At 51.9% G+C, this 18,238-nt stretch overlaps 5 protein-coding genes and 1 pseudogene across 5 annotated transcripts; 3 read left to right on the forward strand and 3 right to left on the reverse strand.

Moving 5' to 3' along the window:
* Positions 1-2,532: 2,532 nt before the first annotated feature.
* Positions 2,533-3,980, forward strand: SAPIO_CDS2921 (uncharacterized protein; the record flags this gene model as incomplete). The annotated part of the gene is made up of 3 exons (XM_016785825.1): positions 2,533-2,771; positions 3,304-3,363; positions 3,431-3,980. 3 exons carry the CDS (start codon positions 2,533-2,535, stop codon positions 3,978-3,980), a joined length of 849 nt encoding a protein of 282 aa, XP_016644607.1.
* Positions 3,981-6,713: 2,733 nt separating this feature from the next.
* On the reverse strand, positions 6,714-10,980 carry SAPIO_CDS2922 (putative phospholipid-transporting ATPase DRS2; the record flags this gene model as incomplete). Its single annotated transcript, XM_016785826.1, has 3 exons — positions 6,714-6,906; positions 6,985-7,652; positions 7,714-10,980. The coding sequence occupies 3 exons, from the start codon at positions 10,978-10,980 to the stop codon at positions 6,714-6,716; spliced, it is 4,128 nt and encodes a 1,375-aa protein (XP_016644608.1).
* Positions 10,981-12,664: 1,684 nt separating this feature from the next.
* On the forward strand, positions 12,665-13,296 carry SAPIO_CDS2923 (uncharacterized protein; the record flags this gene model as incomplete). Its single annotated transcript, XM_016785827.1, has 4 exons — positions 12,665-12,820; positions 12,878-12,918; positions 12,980-13,001; positions 13,216-13,296. The coding sequence occupies 4 exons, from the start codon at positions 12,665-12,667 to the stop codon at positions 13,294-13,296; spliced, it is 300 nt and encodes a 99-aa protein (XP_016644609.1).
* Positions 13,297-13,604: 308 nt separating this feature from the next.
* Positions 13,605-14,630, reverse strand: SAPIO_CDS2924 (annotated as a pseudogene; the record flags this gene model as incomplete).
* Positions 14,631-15,902: 1,272 nt separating this feature from the next.
* Positions 15,903-16,985, reverse strand: SAPIO_CDS2925 (uncharacterized protein; the record flags this gene model as incomplete). Its single annotated transcript, XM_016785828.1, has 3 exons — positions 15,903-16,265; positions 16,354-16,422; positions 16,503-16,985. The coding sequence occupies 3 exons, from the start codon at positions 16,983-16,985 to the stop codon at positions 15,903-15,905; spliced, it is 915 nt and encodes a 304-aa protein (XP_016644610.1).
* A 581-nt stretch (positions 16,986-17,566) lies between these two features.
* Positions 17,567-18,055, forward strand: SAPIO_CDS2926 (uncharacterized protein; the record flags this gene model as incomplete). Its single annotated transcript, XM_016785829.1, has 3 exons — positions 17,567-17,583; positions 17,661-17,934; positions 18,014-18,055. 3 exons carry the CDS (start codon positions 17,567-17,569, stop codon positions 18,053-18,055), a joined length of 333 nt encoding a protein of 110 aa, XP_016644611.1.
* Positions 18,056-18,238: the final 183 nt, after the last annotated feature.

Raw genomic sequence — 18,238 nt, forward strand, 5'->3', positions numbered from 1 at the left:
CTTGAGAAAAGCGGAGAGCGAAAGAAGCAAGAGAAGCCAGAGAAGCCAGTCAAGAATCGGGTCAGGAACCACGTTTTTGCCCTCTGGAGCTACTCCCCACCCGCGCTCCCACTCACTCCAAGTCACTCCCACTCTCACACCCTCTGCCTCCCACCTTGGCCTCCCACCTGCTCCATGTAAGTGCTCTCCCTGCTCTTCCCTGATCCCACGCCCGTCGCCCAGATCTCGATCAGTCCAACCCGCAGCTAAATAGTTCGATTCCTCCGTTTCGCAAATTGATTGTCTAACTCGTTCCACAGCTGGCTCGAGTTTTCGTATACGAAGTCGAAGTCACCGGATATAGTAGGAGTCGGGGTTTTGCTTTATTTTTCTAAATTTTTCTTCACATATTTGTTTCTCCTTAAACCGATCATATCCCCCATACACCGGGATTCATATTCTTAGACATCAATCCCCCCCAGGCAATTTGGGGATCTTCAGTCTGTTGTGAATAATATTCACAATTGCAACGAACCGGTCGAAACACAAAGAAACGGTCCCCTTTCGCGAAACAGATATATAACTTCGACACCACCTGTCTGTCGATCCTAGTTCGCGACCCAATTCCTCCTTGGGCAATCCAATCAATCAATTTGTGCAGCACATTACTTTTGTCTCTCACCTGTTTCAGTATCCGCCCGGGCCCTCCAAGCTTTTTGAGAGCCCCTCAAGGTGCTGGCGGTCTGTCCCTCACTGTCGCCATTGCCACTGATCACTGCTCATCGGTGGACCAGTCACCACACTTACACCATCGGTGACGCAACTAACGCCATTCGACCGACAAGCGCTGACAACACCCGAGAAGATCTGCTGTAAAGAACTAAGCCCCCAAAGAAAACGAGCTCACTCCTAAAAGTCCCAAAGTCCCAAAACCGACTCACAACCGTCAAGTCGACAACCCAAACCTGCTCATTCTCCCTCTCAGCTCCCACACAGGAGGCGCGGACAAAAGTCACAAGCCCCCGCCCGGTTTTTTTTTTCCCTGTTCTGTCGACGCGTTCCAATTCACCCATTCCATCCATTCCATTGGATTACACCATCGACGCCGCCTTTTGTCCCTCGTACCCCTCTACTTTCCATACCAAGTTTGGACAGACTACAAAAAAAAGACAAGGCCCCAATCCAAGCCTCAGGAGCCAGGCGTCAGACCTTCTTCCTCTTTTGGTCCTTATTTCTTATCACCTGCCCGCCCGCCTGACGCTGACTGCGCCCACCCGACCAACCCGGAACTGCTTGCCGACCCTGATAGGTACTTCGTACACTTGTACATCAAAGCCCCAGTTTGTGTACGAGTTCTGGCGCCATCTCTGACCAGACCCAATCTGCCAAAGAGGTTGTCGGGGCTATTCTCGTTCTTGTCGAAGCCATCCAGGTCTCGCCGAAATTTGATTGATTGATTTGTTCAAAAAGACCTTAACCCCGATTTCTCAAGCTATTCTCCGGGTTGCCCTCTGCGAAGCAGCCCCTCCCGCCGCCGCCCTGCGCATTCTTATTAGAGTATTTTAGAGCTCTGGACTCCCCCGGATTTCTTGGCAAGAGGTTCCTGCTCGTCGTGCCAAACAAACAGTGGGCAGCTCATTCTCAAGGGAATTATAAGGCTACGCCACAGCCAATTCGTTAATTCTTTTCGCATTACTTCGTACTTCGCGCCTCTCGTCCCACTCACACTCCCTACATTTTCCTGTCAAATTTCAATTTGACTCCCTGGTTCGACCAATAGCCAAGGATCAAACGATAGAGAATTCCAGTTTCTCGAGAAGGCGCAGCGGATTAGGAAAGAAGAGAAAACAAAAGACGAGAAAAGATTTGCTGCGTACCTGCTTTCTATTTCCAATTCAGCTCGGAGCCCCGATTAACCGCCGGTCAGCATCGCTTCATTGGGAAGGAAGTTCACCAAACACCACACCACCACTGTGACCACTCCCCAAATTGAGCAGACTCTTTTTCGCCACCTTGAGCAGCCTACCCGAGAATCGGCTGTACGCACGCGCACCTAATCTAGGAGATTATCGCGATTGAAAGAAGAAAAAAAATTTTTTTTTCTTCCTCACCCTTTGCCCTTGTATTTCTTTTCGGATTGATCCACATCCAAGCGGGGATCTTGGGCTTGAATCGATAACACCCCCTGACTCTTTTCAAGCTCATACCCCCCTCGTCTAGCCGTTCTCCTCAGTGGGAACGACCCCGATCGACTATTTAGCTCGCTTATAGAGCTTGTGGGACAACGAAAAAGACAGACGTTAACCCCACAGCTCCAGACTGGAAGCAACATAATACTTTATCTCCCCATCTGTTCTCATTTTTCTGTCTCTCTTCTTTCTGCCTTATTCAGCAAGGCCTTCCTTTACCGCCCGCTCTCTCCATACCTTGGCTGGTACTTGAACATTGCTTGATCCAGGGCCGCCTGGCTAACACGGAACTCAACATCTCTCTCTCTCTCTCTTCACTTTTACGCTCTCTAATTCACAAAACACACACTTCAACTACACCAACATGCCGAGCACACACCACAGCCGGAGGAAATCCGGCCAAGGCCTCTCCGCGAACACATCCCTGACGGACGTGAGGAAAGCCACGAGCTCCTCGCATCGACAGCGAAGTTCCGGCAGCTCATCTAAGAAGTCGAGGGACCAATCGAACTACAAACTCGGGAAGAGCCCCAAGGAAAGGGAAAGGGAATATTACGAGTACGCTGATGACGGGGACGGTCGAGATACCTTTCCCCAGTACTGGTAAGTTTCCGTTGATTTTCTTTCTTCTTACCCTTTTCATGACCCTTTTTTTTTTTTTTTTTTTTTTTTTTTTTTTTCAATAATTTTAATCCCCCCCCGGGGTTCTTTTCCTTTTGCCTCTCCTCTCCATCCTTTGCGCTATGGCTAGCCGTCATCCACTGTTCCCGCCAAAGGAGGTCGGTATGGTATGCACACCAATTCCCGAGGAAATAGCGAAAGAGTAGTCATTCTTCTCTCTCCTCACGCAGGCCAAGTTCAGAGGCGGGTCACTTGTTGGGGCCATATTACCCCATCCGTCGTCGTGCATCACCACCTGACCTGCGACGTGACCGGAAATTGTGAACGGGGATCGCCGTTGTGCTCTCATGAGCCGAAAGGTTCGACGAATGGTTCGGGGCGATAGGACGATGGTAGCGCTGTTCCTGCAGGCCGCCACAGCGCCTAGAGATCTTTTTTTTCCCTACATTTTTTCGTTGTCTTTTTTTTTATTTTATTTTATTTTATTTTCCAAGCTAATTATGTACCGTGGTAGTATGGCTTGCGAAAAGCAGTTCCTGCCCGCCGACGACCGATGCCTTTACTGCTCAGAAGCGTATGTATTATTACCCCATGCACAACCCCCCAGCAGGAGAGAACCAAATGACCAATACGCCTCACAGATGCCGCGAATATGACGAAAACTCATTCCAGCACATTCCACCCCATGGGGCGAGAAGCACGGGCTACCAACAACAATCTACCAACTCATCCACATCATTATACAACTCGGGACAATACCGCGAACCCAAAGACATCATCCCGCGCGCCTGCCCCTCTAGACCTACGTCAACGTACTTTGCGTCCTCGCCAGTGATGCCGGGTGACGCAACAGCAGCAATCTCGGCTCTTCGGTCACTTACCATCCGGTCGGGCAGCCCGCCGTCACCGACGACAGGTAGTGCTGGTGGTGGAGTAGGATCCAGCCTCTGGCCATTCACGCGCAGCGCGGCAAGCCCGGAGACGACCTATCCACGTGGGGGGTTCTCGTCGACCTACGACAGTGCGTACGGGAAAATGGGGTACGCCTCGTCGGGGATGGGCATGGCTAGTGGTGGGTACGCTGGTCACTACAGTTCCAGCGGGGTGGATCGCCCGCTCCCGTCTCGTCGGCCAGGTGGTTACTCAAGGCCCAAGAGCATCGAGCTGGTGACGCCAATGGTCAGTCGATGAACGAATTAAGGGGGAACCGTGCGCGTTGGCTGCTGCTGCTGCTGCTCGCTGTTTCTAGCTTACAAGATCTACACTACTCCTGCTACGGCCATGGCTAGCCAGTCACAAAACAAAAACTGCGGGGTTGGTTTCGTCAGGGGGGGTGTGGGGTGGGAATCAGGGACGACTAAAACGTGGAGAAAGGAAGGGTGAGTGGGGATGCCCCTTGCCATGGGTTCACGACTTTATGACTTATTACCTACTGTATAATCATGGGAGGGCCAGAGGAGGAAGCCAAGGGAGGTCTGGGAATGTTTTACAAAAATATTGGCGAGAAGACAGGGGGATGTCACTTTGCCTTTTCCTCCTTGGGGAAAGGGATGAGTTGTTACTATTACTGCATGCATACATATACACACATACATACATACATCATATATACCATATATACAATGAAGCCTCGGCTCAAATGAAGAAGAAACACAGCATTCTCTGAAGTAAAGTGGCACGAGTCATGAGGTCACGAGAACATGCTACTCCGGGCACTAGCAAAAGCAAAACGCCAATGTTGTTCAATTCCCCTAGCGCCGCATAGGCCATTGGGCCGTGTGTTGGTTTTTTGCTGCGTGGGGTAACGGCAATTGGGATGTCTGGGGCCTGGGCGGACGGGGGATGAAGAGGATGCAGGACGGGAGGAGGTGGAGGTTGTCAAGATTGCAGGAGGTGGATGTCTTTTGCGTCCCCCCCACTTGACCAAGGAGGATTCGGTGTACGTATTTTAACGGTGAACATAGTATGTGTCTTATTTCCTGGGATTAAGATGGCAATGCCACCCGTATAAAGGGGGCCATATAATTCGAAACATTGAGGCAATAGAACAAAGGCGAAGAAAAGAGGGGGGGAGAGGTTGATTGTTCCTTGCCCAGCTGACCTCTTTTCGAACTCCCTGGATGTTGGGACTAAGTTTTGGGCGTTTTTGGCCAAAAAGGAAATAAAAAAAAATCCGGGGTAATGCGACCCCCTTTTTTTGTTTGGGGCCGGGGGTCAAGACGCTGATGGGCGGGTTACTACTAGTTCGGGCGCCAAGAATCTGGGGGGGACTGAGAGATTGATGCCGTCGTCAAGTGTAACAGATTCTTTTTTGTAGACTGTGCTAGTTTCAAAACTATGCTTTTTCAAGGAGTCCAAAGAGGCGTTAATTGATGTCGTAGGAAAATTGGGAACTGAGAATTGGGGGATCAATTCGGGTGTTGCGGATATGCTTTTGCTTGTCGATAGGAGCAGGAGGTTCGGGGGAGGAGCTAGACATCTCAATGATACCTCGGTACAAGCCTCATTTTTCCTCTCCTCCTTTGGCTTCCCTCTTCCGTCGCCTCGTTTTACTTTGGATTAATAATCTGGTAAGAGGAAGAAAGATGTCCTCTTAGCTATTTCGTCTTTCTTTCCTTTCTTATATCCTGCAGCGAGGTCGCAGCGCCGCCAGGGAGGGTCATGTGAATAGCGACATTAGAAAAAGAGACGGAAGAGAAAAGAATCCCATCAATCCGTTGGTCTTAATAGTTTCCTTGTTTGGTGTTTCCCTGCTTCCCCCCTAAGTCTGGTCAATGCTACCACCCCCGCGTTTTTTTGATCCCAGCTTTTCCCCTGCGCCGACAAACACGGGCTTCCGTGCGCCGTGAGGTAGTCATAACTTAATCTCGGCGAGGGGGAAAGGGGGGGAAAATATGAGTGGAGGGGCCAGTTATTCTATTCTATTTTGCGGGGTAATAGACAAGCTGGCTGAGAAAAGAGGGCCAAGATTGATGTTTGGTATTATTAAACAGAAATTCTGGGGCGCATGAAGAGAAGAGGTGAGAGGAAGAAACGCTTTGCCTTAGTTGGGATGGGGGCTGTTGGGTTTTATTGGTGTAACTGTAACTCTAGAAGCCTGTGCGAAGAGAGAGAGTGCATATCATCCATCATCTTCGTGTTATTTTCTCAAAGGAGGGTTCTTACTAGTCCTCTTCTGCTCAGCTTTAAGAAGGGGGGAGAGTTCATGAGAATATAGGAGAAGAGTAGCGTAGCACTGTTGTATACAGCATGAAAACGTCATGGTTTGTTCTCCCATTTGATCTCTTTTTTGTTCTGCATTCATGCTCTTTTTCCCCTCCCGCACATTCCTCCATTCCCGAGCCGAGAAAACAACACAAGCCAAAACGCTCCAACATCCAACATTTCATGAACATTCCTCCTCGGACAACTCATTCGACGTATCACAGCACATCATCCCTCTACTATGTATCCTCGCTAGAACGCGGGAGATCCCCGAGAGAGAAAACGGATACCCAACGATACCCATCCCTCGAAGCATAGCACGCCAAAAAAAAGAGTTCAAAAGGCAAAAGAAATCTCAAGAGGCCATAAAATCTTTAATCTTTCTTTTTTTTTCATACATAAAAGGCGGAATATCTCTGTCCCCACCCTTTCCCAAACCGAGAAGAGAAAAGGGGAAAAAAAAAAAAAAAGAAGAAAAATACATACGTTCCATACATACAGAGAAGAAACCCCTCCACCCTCAAAACAATAAATCGGTAAAAGAAGGAAAGAAAACTAAAAGGCACCGGAGACAAGAAAATAATGTTTCCCTCTCATAGTTTATAATCCATACACTTCATAGGGTCAAAAAAAAAAAAAAAAAAAGAAATGCGAGATGAAAATTTGTTGAAAAAGGCGAGGAACGGTGTGTAAAAGAAGGAATAAACTACCTCCCCACTCCTAAAAGGGATGTCCCGCCGCCCCCGGCCGCGAGCTCGCCATCTCTCCGTACCGACCACGGTGTTGCGTCGTGTCGTACGCCTGGATAAGCTTCGTCTGGCCTTCTTCCGCCTGCGAAAAGGCGTAGCCTCTTTGTTTGCGCATGCGCTGGACCTGTCGGACCTTGCGGATGGCCTTTTGGAACTGCTCCATTCTAAAAAAGAAAAAAATATATTAGCTTCATGCTGTGGATGTGAGAGAGAGAGAGGGAAAGGGAGGAGGGGGGGCTCACCGTGGCCTGTAGTCCTGAATGTTATACTTCTGTATCTCCTGAATATGATGATACGTCCGCGGGAAATACATCCGCTTAGCAAACTTCCAAGCAATGTCCCTCATCAAACACATAATCGCCAACACCACAGTCTGCAACCAGAAGACCGGATTCCCGTACAGCTTGGGTATAACCCCCGTGTACTCCCTCGATACGTTTGCCATGGGCGCCACGATACCATACACGGCGATAAACACCCACCAGATCGCCATGGACCCGGGGATGGCCAGAACGTGGTACTTTGTCCAGTTGGACGTGATGAGCGCCGCCTTGCCGAGGACCGTCAGGAGCACGGCGCCGTAGAGGGCCGTGCCCCAGACCCAATGGCCCGCGATCTTGCCGTCGCCGAGGACGAGGTCGTTGTACCAGATGAGCTCGCCGAAAATGTACAGGATGATCGAGTGGTAGACGGCGTTGCCGACCCATTGCACGAAAACTTTGAGCCGGAAGAACTCGTTGCGCTGGCCCATCTGGTAGAGTTGCGGGTAGCGGTCGAGGAGACGCGCCGAGATGAACTGGTCGAGGATACCTAGGGCCAGGGGAGGGAGGACCGTGTAGAACACGTTGTAGAAAGATAGTGTCCATGATTCGTAAATGACTTGTCCGGAGAACACGTTTTGGAAAGTGTACTATGTGGGTGTTAGAAGAAAAGGAATCCAAGCAAGAAAAACTGTGCCAATCAAAACTTACCCAGAACTGCGTCATGTACAGAGTAATGTTCTTATAAAAAGAAAACAAAATCGTCTTGCTAACCCGCTGATAGCTCCATGCCCCATGCACAAGCAGCAACTTCCTCAAATACCTAAACTGCGCAATCGCCACATCAGCGCTCCTCGCCGCCTGCAGACCCTCGACGCCGCTAATACCGACGCCGATGTGCGCCGCCTGGATCATCGACACGTCGTTCGCACCGTCGCCGATAGCGAGGAGGATCGACTCCTTCTGATACCGCTTGACGAGTTTCACCACGAGCGCCTTTTGGAGCGGCGACACGCGACAGCAAATGACGGCCTTGCACATGACGGCGAGGTCGAGGAAGAGTTTTTCTAGGTCCTTTTCGAGCGCGTACGTAAGGGATTTGCCGTCGATGATAAGCGCCAGCGTCTCGAGCTCGATCGTTCCGTCGCCTTGCGTTCGGATGGCCTCGATCTTCTTCGTGATGTTTTCGCGCGTCGCCTCGGCCGATTCTTCGTTTACGATCAGCAGCATCATGTCCTCGCTGAGAAGCTTGCAGCTCATGCCGATGTTGATGGCCGTCTCCTGCCTGTCGCCTGTCAACACCCACACTTTGATGCCCGCCTGCTGGAGGGTATGAATCGTTTCCGGCACGCCGTCTTGGAGACGATCCTCGATGGCCGTGGCTCCAAGTAGGAAAAAGTCGTGCTCAATAATCTCGGCGGCCTTGTCCAGCTCCTCGGCACGGTTGCCGCCGACGGTGGTCTGGGCCTGGTCAAATACCCGGTACCATTCCTGGAACTCCGGCTCGGGAATCTCTCGCATGGCTAGACAAAGCGTCCGAAGACCTTCCGACGCGTACTCCTCAAGGTGCCTCAGCGTGACCTCGACGTGGGGGTTATTGTCGTTGAGGCGCTCAAGAATAACGGTATCGGCTCCCTTGCAGTAACACCGAATCTTGCCGTCGGGGCACCGGTAGATGGTTGACATTCGCTTTCGGGTAGAGTTGAACTCGCACACGGCTAGGAGCTCGTACTCCAGCTCCCGGCCACCCGCCTCGATAATAACCGACTTGGGTTTCCGTGCCGTGAAAGTGTAGCCGAGCTCCACGGCACCGGCTACCAATGCACCCTCGTCGGGCGAAGCGGCCTGGTACTTGATCTTGCCACCCTTTTCCTCCTCTCGCTCGGGAATGACTGTATGGCAGGTGGCCAAGAGTGCAAGGAAGTGGTCGATGGCGGCAGCCGTCTCGTGCTGGTTCTCTAGGTTCTGCCGAAGTGTCTTAAAGTCGTGGATTCCAACCTCGACGCCGTCCTGGATCGTCGCTCTCCGGTCTTCGGGCACCTCATCGGCGTACTGGATTCCGGCAATACTACACTGCTTAAACTCCATCATATTGCAGGTAAGCGTGCCAGTCTTGTCAGAGAATACGTATTCGACCATGCCGAGTTCCTCCACCAAGCTGGACGTCCTGCAGTTGGCCGGCGTGTCCGTCTGGTCGTAGTACATGTCCAGGTCATCGTTAATGAGCAGACCGTGCCAAAGCTTGACGATTTCGACCGTGACGAAGAGGGAAATAGGAACGAGAGATGAGAAGAGAACCCAATATGTGACCATGTCCTTCAGGATAGCCCTGACAATCTGGCCGGCATCGCTGATGGGCTCCAGCATGAGGTACGACAGAGAGTCAAAGTCGATCCTACGGCTCACCAAGTCGCCAATGGTTGAGATGATGCTGAGAACCAAGAGAATGCCGACCAGGAGAAGAACGAGGAGATTGAGTTTCTTCTCGACCTTGGTGCGCTTAATCGGTGCCGCCGTGGCATTGCGCATAAGCTTCGTCTCGTGACCGGTAAAGACGACGACGCCGTGGATCCAGGGGGTATTCCTCAGGGTAGCGCCGCGGAGGAGAAGCTGCTCGGGGTTGAGAGGGAGTTCCTTTTCACCACCGCCGGTCTGCATCGTAATCGTAGCTTCATACGTGTACAGGCTGCTGTTGGGTTGTTCCGACTTGATCCGCCCACCTAGGCGGGAGAGCTCGCTCGTGCTAACCATAGTCGAAGTTTCCGGCAGGCCTTGCTTGATCTTCAGATTGGTTTCGCCGTCGAGGTTCGCCGTTTCAATATAGCAGAGACCTTCAGGCTCGGAACTGGCGAGAAGAACTAAATCGGCAGGGAATGGCTCCTCGGATTCGACTCTGATAATGTCGCCTACGGCCACATTGATCCACTTCGTTTCGGCAAACTCAGACCCCCGCAGGACGCGGGCTCTGGACATGTTGAGGCCCTTGTCGGCTTGTCTCCTCTTGTAATCTTCCACCAACTCCTTACCAGCCGACACCAGCAGCACAATGATAAGGGGCGCAATGGTCGTGTATTGATTCGTGGGCGACAGTCCTGGGATCTGCTGTAGCGCAGCGGTGAACAAGAAGAAGATGTTGGCGACTTTGGAGAACTGTTCGAAGAGGAATTTCGGGAGGAAGGTCGCAACGTTGTATTTTGCCGTCGAGATGTGGTTGTCGACGTATTTGTTCGCCGCGTTCGCCGGCGGGTTGTTGAGATATATTATACGGGGTCCCAAGGTCGCCGGATCGGGTTTCGATCTTCCAAAGCCGAACTTGAAATTGCCCAGATCAAACTTGCTTTCCTTTTTCGTCGTACTCCTTTGATCAAGATTGCCAGAGTCCACCCTTGTGCTGGCCTGTTCCGTTAAAGGTAGGTCCATCTCCGAGTACCCTTGGCCCATGCCTAACCGATTCTTCACTCGACCGAAGAAGCCGCCACCGAGCCCGAGAACGCTATTCCGTTGTCGCGCGTTCTGCCGGGCCGCGGTCGGGCCAGTCGAGGGCGGTACGGTGCCGCCTTGTTGGTAGTACGAGTCGGCATCGGTGGGATAGTCGTCGAAGTCATCGGCGTACCGCTGGTAGTTACCCAGCCCTGATGACTGACTGCTCTCGTAGCGGTTTAGTTGGTAGGGACCTGTGTTAGCGCCGACGACACCGGCTTGTTGTTGAGGAGGTGATGCACCAGTCGAATACTGGTTTCTGAAGCCGCCGCCACCGCCGCCTCCCACTCCTCCTCTTCCTCCTGCTCCTCCTACAAAGTCATCATATGAAACGGATGGGCGACTTTGGGGGTCGTGGTCGGTGGTATAAGATCGAAGGAGGTCATCGTCATTAAGGTCGGAGCGCTGGCCGGTGTAATATACAGGTTGTTCGTTTTCTAGATCTATGAGACTGTTCCGCGAGTGCTGGGGCCGCCCACGCGTAGGTCTGTCCGACATGGCGGAAGGGGAAGCCCTCGGGGGCTGCGAGGATTAGGATGACGGATACGGGGGTTCGGTTCGATCAGGACAGGCTCGATTGCGATGATGAATTAGGATTAATGGGCTGCATGCGGATAACGAGGGACGTTCGAATTGTTGGAATGCTTTCGAGCTCTGTTGCAACTCAGCCAGCGAGATGTTTCATTGGGCGGGTAAACAGATTCGGAGGGGCTCGACAAAGGGGGGGGGGGTTTCGAGATGATGAGCGAAGGGGAAGGGTGAAAATCATCAAAAAAGCTGCGTAGTCCTTTTTTTTTCCTTCTTTCGCTTTCAGATGTCAAGGTGCGCACGAAACGAATGGGAAAGTTTTCGAGGGACGGAACGAAGTTCGTCAGCTCAGCTTAGCGTCGTAGTAGCAGTTCGCTCCAGAAACATTAGTGAAGTTGAATTACGTGTTCGGGGATGGGAGATTCTTTCAGAAGTCTCGAAGGCGGATGCGGATGCGGATGATTGACAAAGGGTTCGATATTTCCGAATTCATTTGTCGCGGCCAGCCCAGCACAGCCTCCTTTTCTGGCGCAGACGTTGCCTACAAGGAGTGCGAAGTTACGTGGTGTGAATGAATGGTCAAGAATCATTGGGTTTTTTGGAAGACAGGGGTAAACTGTAAAACTTGCAAAGACCAAGAAACCAAGACGGAGTCTACGTAGCACCGTAGCACCGTCGAGCCGGGCTGGGAGCACTGTACACTACTTGCCCAAAGCAACAGGTTGACAGTATTGGACAAGTGTTAGACAGTATTGGAGATGACAACAACTGTGTCAGCCTGGCATCCCAGCTGCAAGCTTGTGTTTGCACCTGTGGCTGGGGCATGTTACAGGTGGGCAGCCCACTTTCCTCCAATATAAACTTCATGAACGAAGCAGGAGGTCAAGGTACCTCTCTAAAGAAAATTGCTGAGATAACATTCTCTCTCTTTATCTGTATTCGCTCCCAGTGCTTTAAACGGTGAAACTTAAGGCGTGGATTTTGCAAGCTTGTTTCTAGCAGGCATCAATTGATTTCTTTTCCTTCTTCCCTTTCAGCCCGAATGCCAGTGTGACGATTCCGAAGGAGCCGTTGGGCTGATGATGCGAAAGCAGTGGCTGAGGTGGGAAATAACTTGAAAGCGTCGGTGCAACTAGCCCAATCCAGCCAAGCACATGTACAGTCGGAGTTTATTATACGAGGCCTGGCAATGAGGTAATAGTGTACTTTGTACTTCGTACACTGCGAAGTACGAAATATACAAGCAAGACTTGGGACGCCGGCAGCACCGCACAGTACAGGATGCACATCATCCCACACTTGCACTATGTAAAGCTTAGCTTGGAGATATTTGTGGCTGGGGTTACTAAGAATATCCCACGGCGGCTGCAAAGTGCTGGAAAGACCCCCGAAGAGGCCTGAGATCTTCTCAATATCAACCATTGTCAAACAGCCGAGCCTCAACCAACACACAACATCCATCCTTCACTCTCACACCGCCTTATCAGCTTAATTCACACAGCAACCCATGAACTACGTAGCATTCTAACTGTGCCTTACAAACACTCTCACAAGCTACTAGTCCCAGAGTGAGCTTGACTTGCTCAGTTCAGATTTTACCAGCAACTCCATCAAGCCTTACATCATCAGCCTCACGAAAGCCGCCACCGCAATCATGGTCTGCTCCAAGTGCCAGAAGCTCACCAAGGGGACAACCCTCGCGACCCCGGAGGTCAAGAAGAAGAGCGAGATGTACTACGGTTCTCCGGCTTCCTCATCCAAGGGAGCAGATAAGAAGAGCGTGACGCTAGCAAACGCTGGTGTTACCAAGGTTGGTCCCCCAGCTCCCCATTTATTTTATTCGTCTCCTCTCTAACATAAATTTCAGAGCAAACTACTTTCGAAATCTGCCAAGAATCCTTATGCTCAGTATGCGAGTTCCTGCTCAAAATGCAAGACCAAGGTATCTCAAGGCTTTACGTACTGCCAGTCTTGCGCATATCAGAAAGATGGTGAGTAATCATTCCTACCTCTTAAAACCGGCATGGAAACCAAGTTAGCTAACTTCCAGAAGCATGCGCCATGTGCGGTAAACCTAATAAGAAGGCAAAGACTGGCGCGCCTGTGATCAGCGGTCAGAAATTCAATCTCAAGTGAAGAGGTGGTACATAAGACTTCGATCTCTCACCAATCACACAGAGGATCTCATGCCATGAGTTCTTTCAGGCGGAGGGCCAGAGTAACCACTGCCCAGCCACGCGCGTCGACCCCAGCCAGCAGACTCGGGTAGCGGCAAGTAACACCTAGGGAGACGGAACTGAGACGGCCGAGAGGTGAATACCGACAGGCTGAATACCGACAGGCTGAGAACACTACCCTCCTCGAGGTAAACTACGATATACCAGTGCGGGCAGGACCTTGAGGGCATGGCTATCTGGACGCATATAACACCGATGGATAACACTCCGATGTGACCTTATAACAATTAATCATGATTCATTGTTTAACTCCAGTATATAAACTAGCCCTACACCTTAAACGCTTCCAAATAGGTGCTCCAACGCCCTATTTAATCCAAATACCAAGAGAATCAATCGCCGTGTTCCCAAGCCCCTTCAAAGGGACGGCCGGCGGGGGTTCCAGACCGCCGTCTGCAGCCAGTCCTTCAGGTGCCGGTTCACCTCCTCCGCCCCTTGCCACAACACCCAGTGGCTCGCATCGACCTCGACCTTCGTCAGCCGGTCAAAGTGTTCACCCATGCTCTGCGCCATCGCCGGCGGTAGCGCCTGATCCTTCGAAGCGGCGATGAATAAGCTAGGAATATTGATGCGAAGACCCTTGAGGCCCTTCTTCAGCAGCGGTACCTCCTCCTTGTAGCTGAGCTCGCCGGTCCTATACCAATTCAACGGACCATGCAGACCGTTCCTCGCAAACTGCTCGGCGTAAAAGTCGATCTCCTCAGGGGTAACGAGTGGCGACTGCCCCACTTTCTCGATGATATCAAAAAGGACGCCGTCCCGGGTCGAGAACCCGGACTCCCCATCGGGAGTCTTCCCGCCGAACATGGCATTCAAGAACTGCTTAATCTTCTCCTTGCCCTGAATTTGCTTCTCGACATCCTCGCCTTGGAATTGCAGCTGATACCTGAAATTCTGCAACTTTCCCGCCTTGATAATAACATCCAACGGCACCCACTTCTCCTTGGGCGGTCCATACGGCACGCAAGCGCAAAACACCGCCTTCACGATCTTGGGATGCCAAAGCGCGACCCTCCACGCCAACCCCGCGCCCCAATCGTGCCCGCCGACGATGACGGGGACGTTGGGTCCGCACACGTGCTTGACGAGCTCGGCGACGTCGTCGGAGAGGTTCTTGAGGGAGTAGCGCTCGGGCTCAACGGGGGCGTCGGTGCCGCCGTAGCCTAGGTTGTCGGGGACGATGACGCGGAGGTTGAGGGCTAGGAGGGCGGGGATCTGGTAGCGCCAGCCGAGACTGAGGTCGGGGAAGCCGTGGAGGAGGAGGACGGTGTCGACTGGTGGGGAGGTGGGGGGGTTGGCGAGGAGGTAGTGGTAGGTTTTGCCGCGGATGAGGGCGGTGTGGCTTTGGACTCGGGGATCGTTGGGGACTATCTTGTCAACCATTGTTTTGCAGTTTTATTTCAATAGAGGTGGTTTTATATGTGAGACTAGAATTGCAATTTGAGTGTGTATGAGGAAAAGTGTAAAGGAGGATGGGATATGTAGATGAGGGGAGGGGAGGATTGAAGAGGAGTGTCAGAGTCATGGACAGCAAGATAGCTCGGGGGATTTATAGTTCAATTTGCTATAGCGACGGAGCTCACGCTCCCCTTAGCTCTCACCCTGCCCCCTTGGAGCTTTAGCTTGTGTTTCTGTGTTCCTCCCTCCACCCCCGCGTCCCCCGCATCCGCATGCAAATAGCTCCGGACTAACAAGTAACACAAACCAAATCATGCCTCGGCGACACGACGAATTAGGCCAAGATGATCCATCAATTTGATCAATTGATCTCCGGGTGGCGACCACCACCCATTCAGCTTCCCAATCCTTCCCCTCTTTCAAGCTCACGTCAAGACCCCTGGGTGGCAAATTTCATGGTTCACCCCCGCTTCCCAAGCTCCTCCGAGGGAGCCTTTTTTCGCCGCTTGTTCAGATAGACATCAATTGATCAGATCCTCAAAGCCTGTTTAGCACACCGCTTGACCACCCCCTCTCTCTGGCCCCTCCTCCTCCTTGTGGACTTATTGCTTGCTTCTTTTAGTGTGGCTGCACATGGTGGGAATAGAGGTTGGTGATTGGTTTTCTTTTTGGGTTTCGTGGATCTTGGTTGGAGGAGGGGGCTGAGTTTGAATTTAATGGGAGAGGTGTCTTTTTCATGTGAGAGGTGCTAGCGAGGTGCCCGAGCTGGAGACCAAACTTGTTTCACCACCCCCCTTTGATGCGTTGCGTGTCCAGTGTCCGCGGGGTCGGGTATTCGTCTGGCAGTTCCAAGTAGGGTCAGACACGAATGATGCTGTTTGTCTGAAGCACATGCTCTATTACTAAGTTTGAGCAATGGCTACAATTGTAGAACTGCCCGCGAATTCGCGTTTAACAAAGGCCGTTTGTCATAAGAAACAGAAAGAAATCAAAGCCACCTTCATCCTCGTAGTTACACGCAAACAACGATCAAAACAGAGATAAAACCATGCGCCTATGCAATGCTGGGGGATATCACTCGAAACACGAGGGGCAAACTATTAAAACCACAAAAACATCCGGGAAAGCAGAGAATAGAAAAAGGAAAAACAAGGAATTAAGAAAAGAGGGAGTGCGAGTGATGCCACCAGCAACCGGTAACCCGTACAGGGTGAAAGCCGAAGAAGAAGAAGAAGTAAGGAAAACAAACACCATCGCTCAGTAAATGACAACGTCCTCACCCGACTCCATCATAACGTCCCCCGACTCATCATTCTGCTCCTTATCAACATCCGAACGAGCCTCCTTGGGCTCCTCGGTGACGGCGGCGGCAGACCCGACATGCTTCGCTATTACGGTGGACGTCTCATCAGCTTCCTTCTCGGCGGGCGTTTCCCGGGGTGCCTTGGCCTCCTGGGGCTCTTCGCGTCTCGGAGGCGGTGGTAGGTTGAATTTCCGCGCATGGGCTTCTTTCTTTAGTTGGAATTCCTCGAGGTCTCTCTTGATTTTCTCTTCGGCCTCCTCTTTCTGCTCTCGGATAATCTCCTTCTGGGCTTCGGTGTATCTCCAAGGTTTCCATTGCTAGTAAAAAGATCAGTCAGCCAAATATAGCCTAAAGAGAAAAAAAAATATGTTGTCAAGCCGGCTAGCATGAGCGACAAAGACTTACAATTGACGGCAGCGTCTTTGTATGCAATACCCTCGCCCGTTGCCTCAGAGCTCTATGCTGCTCCCTCAGCTAGTAACCAGTAGTTAGAACTTTCTGTCTAAATAACTGTGCCCCACAAACCGAGCGCCTCGTGGGAATGTAAAACTCACCACCAGCTCCTTCCAGTGAATCTCCGACACCTTCCTCCTCTCCTCAATCTTCGACTTCCTCCCCGCCTGCGCCTCCAGCGCCGCAACCCTCTGCTGCTTCAACCTCTCCTGCTGCTTCTTCTCAATCTCCAACCTCTTCTGCTGCTGCGCCGTCATCCCCCGTTGGTTCAGTGTCCCGAGGAGCCCGCCGAACAGTCGTCTCCCCCGGCTCTTTTCTTCCCGCGCCACGCGCGCGCGAGCCTCCTCGATAGAAACGGCGCTGCGATCCTTTCTGTCCGCATCGCTTGCTTTGGCTTCGGGCGAGGTTCTGGTCGGGGTGGGGGGTTGGAGCTTATCGCTCGGCGTTTCGGTCTTGGGGCGCTTCGGGGAGTCGGGTTCGGCAGGGGGGCTAGATGATGCTTTTCGCTTGAGGTTGTTGGTGTCAATTTCGGGTTTGGGTGTCTCCTCTAGAGCTGGGGCACCGGATATTATCTCGGTGGACATGGTCGATGGGACAAAAAAAAAAAAAAAAGGCTTGCCGCGCGAGCTGCAGGTGATGATCTGGCCCTTGCGCAGAAAAATGGTCGAAGAGACGGAGGGCCGTTGGTGACGAAACCGATGGTAAACTTCCCGTAAATCGGCAGGAGCTTTCTACAGACAGCTTAATAATACAAGAAGCTGATCGGAACGTGTCTGCAACATCAACGAATCCCCCGGAAAACTGTTCAGTGTGTCGTGTGAGGCGAAGGCAAGATTTCAAATGCGAAATGGAAGCTTCAGGGAGCTTGTTCTGGTCTGTGCGGCTCTGCCTGCTGGTCATTCCAGGCTGTTCTGAATGCGGGGCGAAACCGCAACTCTGAAGCCTCAAGGTACAGTGGTACAACCCACTATCCCCCGGACCCTGGATCGCTGACAAAGCAACCGCCACCCCGAAGACTTCAGCAGCTCTACCAACCTCAACCTCGCATCACACACTCACATGGGAACTCGACCTACACCTCAACAACCACAACCACACTCCCAATTCCTACCACAATCTCCGCGCAAACCACGCCAGCGCACGAACCTCCCTCTAGCCCGCAGCCATGTCTCGCCATCATCCGTAAGTCCCGCAACCTCGGCCTCCCGTCCATATCAAAGCTGATTTTTTTTGATACTAACCTGTTTGTCCTTTTCCAGCGACCTCGTAATGTGCCGCAAACAACCCGGCATCGCCATCGGCCGCGTCTGCGACAAATGCGACGGCAAATGCCCCGTCTGCGACTCCTACGTCCGCCCCACCACCCTCGTCCGCATCTGCGACGAGTGCTCCTTCGGCAACTACCAGAACAAGTGCGTCGTGTGCGGCGGCGAGGGCATCTCCGACGCGTTTTACTGCTTCGAGTGTACGCGGTTGGAGAAGGATAGGGATGGGTGTCCGAAGATTATAAATCTGGGAAGTTCCAGGACAGATGTACGTTTTCTACCTCCTCTTCTTTTTGAAGTTCGATTTGTTTAGTCGGATGCTAACGAGCTTTTTTTGCGAAATCTAGTTATTCTACCAGAAGAAAACGAATCGGGCGGCAAATTACTAACATCGGTGTTGCCCGGGTCTGGGCATTCTTGGTTTTTGCCTTTATGCGGAGTTGGAGGTTTTCTTGTCGGCTTTTTTTGGTTTCGTCCTTCTCGGCATAGGTTTTGGACTGCGTGGGCTTTGTGCATAGGCGTCTTATAGATTGTCGGTATACTACCATATAAGTGTCAAAAAATTTAGAGTA

Source organism: Scedosporium apiospermum (assembly GCF_000732125.1).
Source record: "Scedosporium apiospermum strain IHEM 14462 chromosome Unknown SEQ_SAPIO_0087, whole genome shotgun sequence".
In the NCBI taxonomy this organism is placed as follows: domain Eukaryota; kingdom Fungi; phylum Ascomycota; class Sordariomycetes; order Microascales; family Microascaceae; genus Scedosporium; species Scedosporium apiospermum.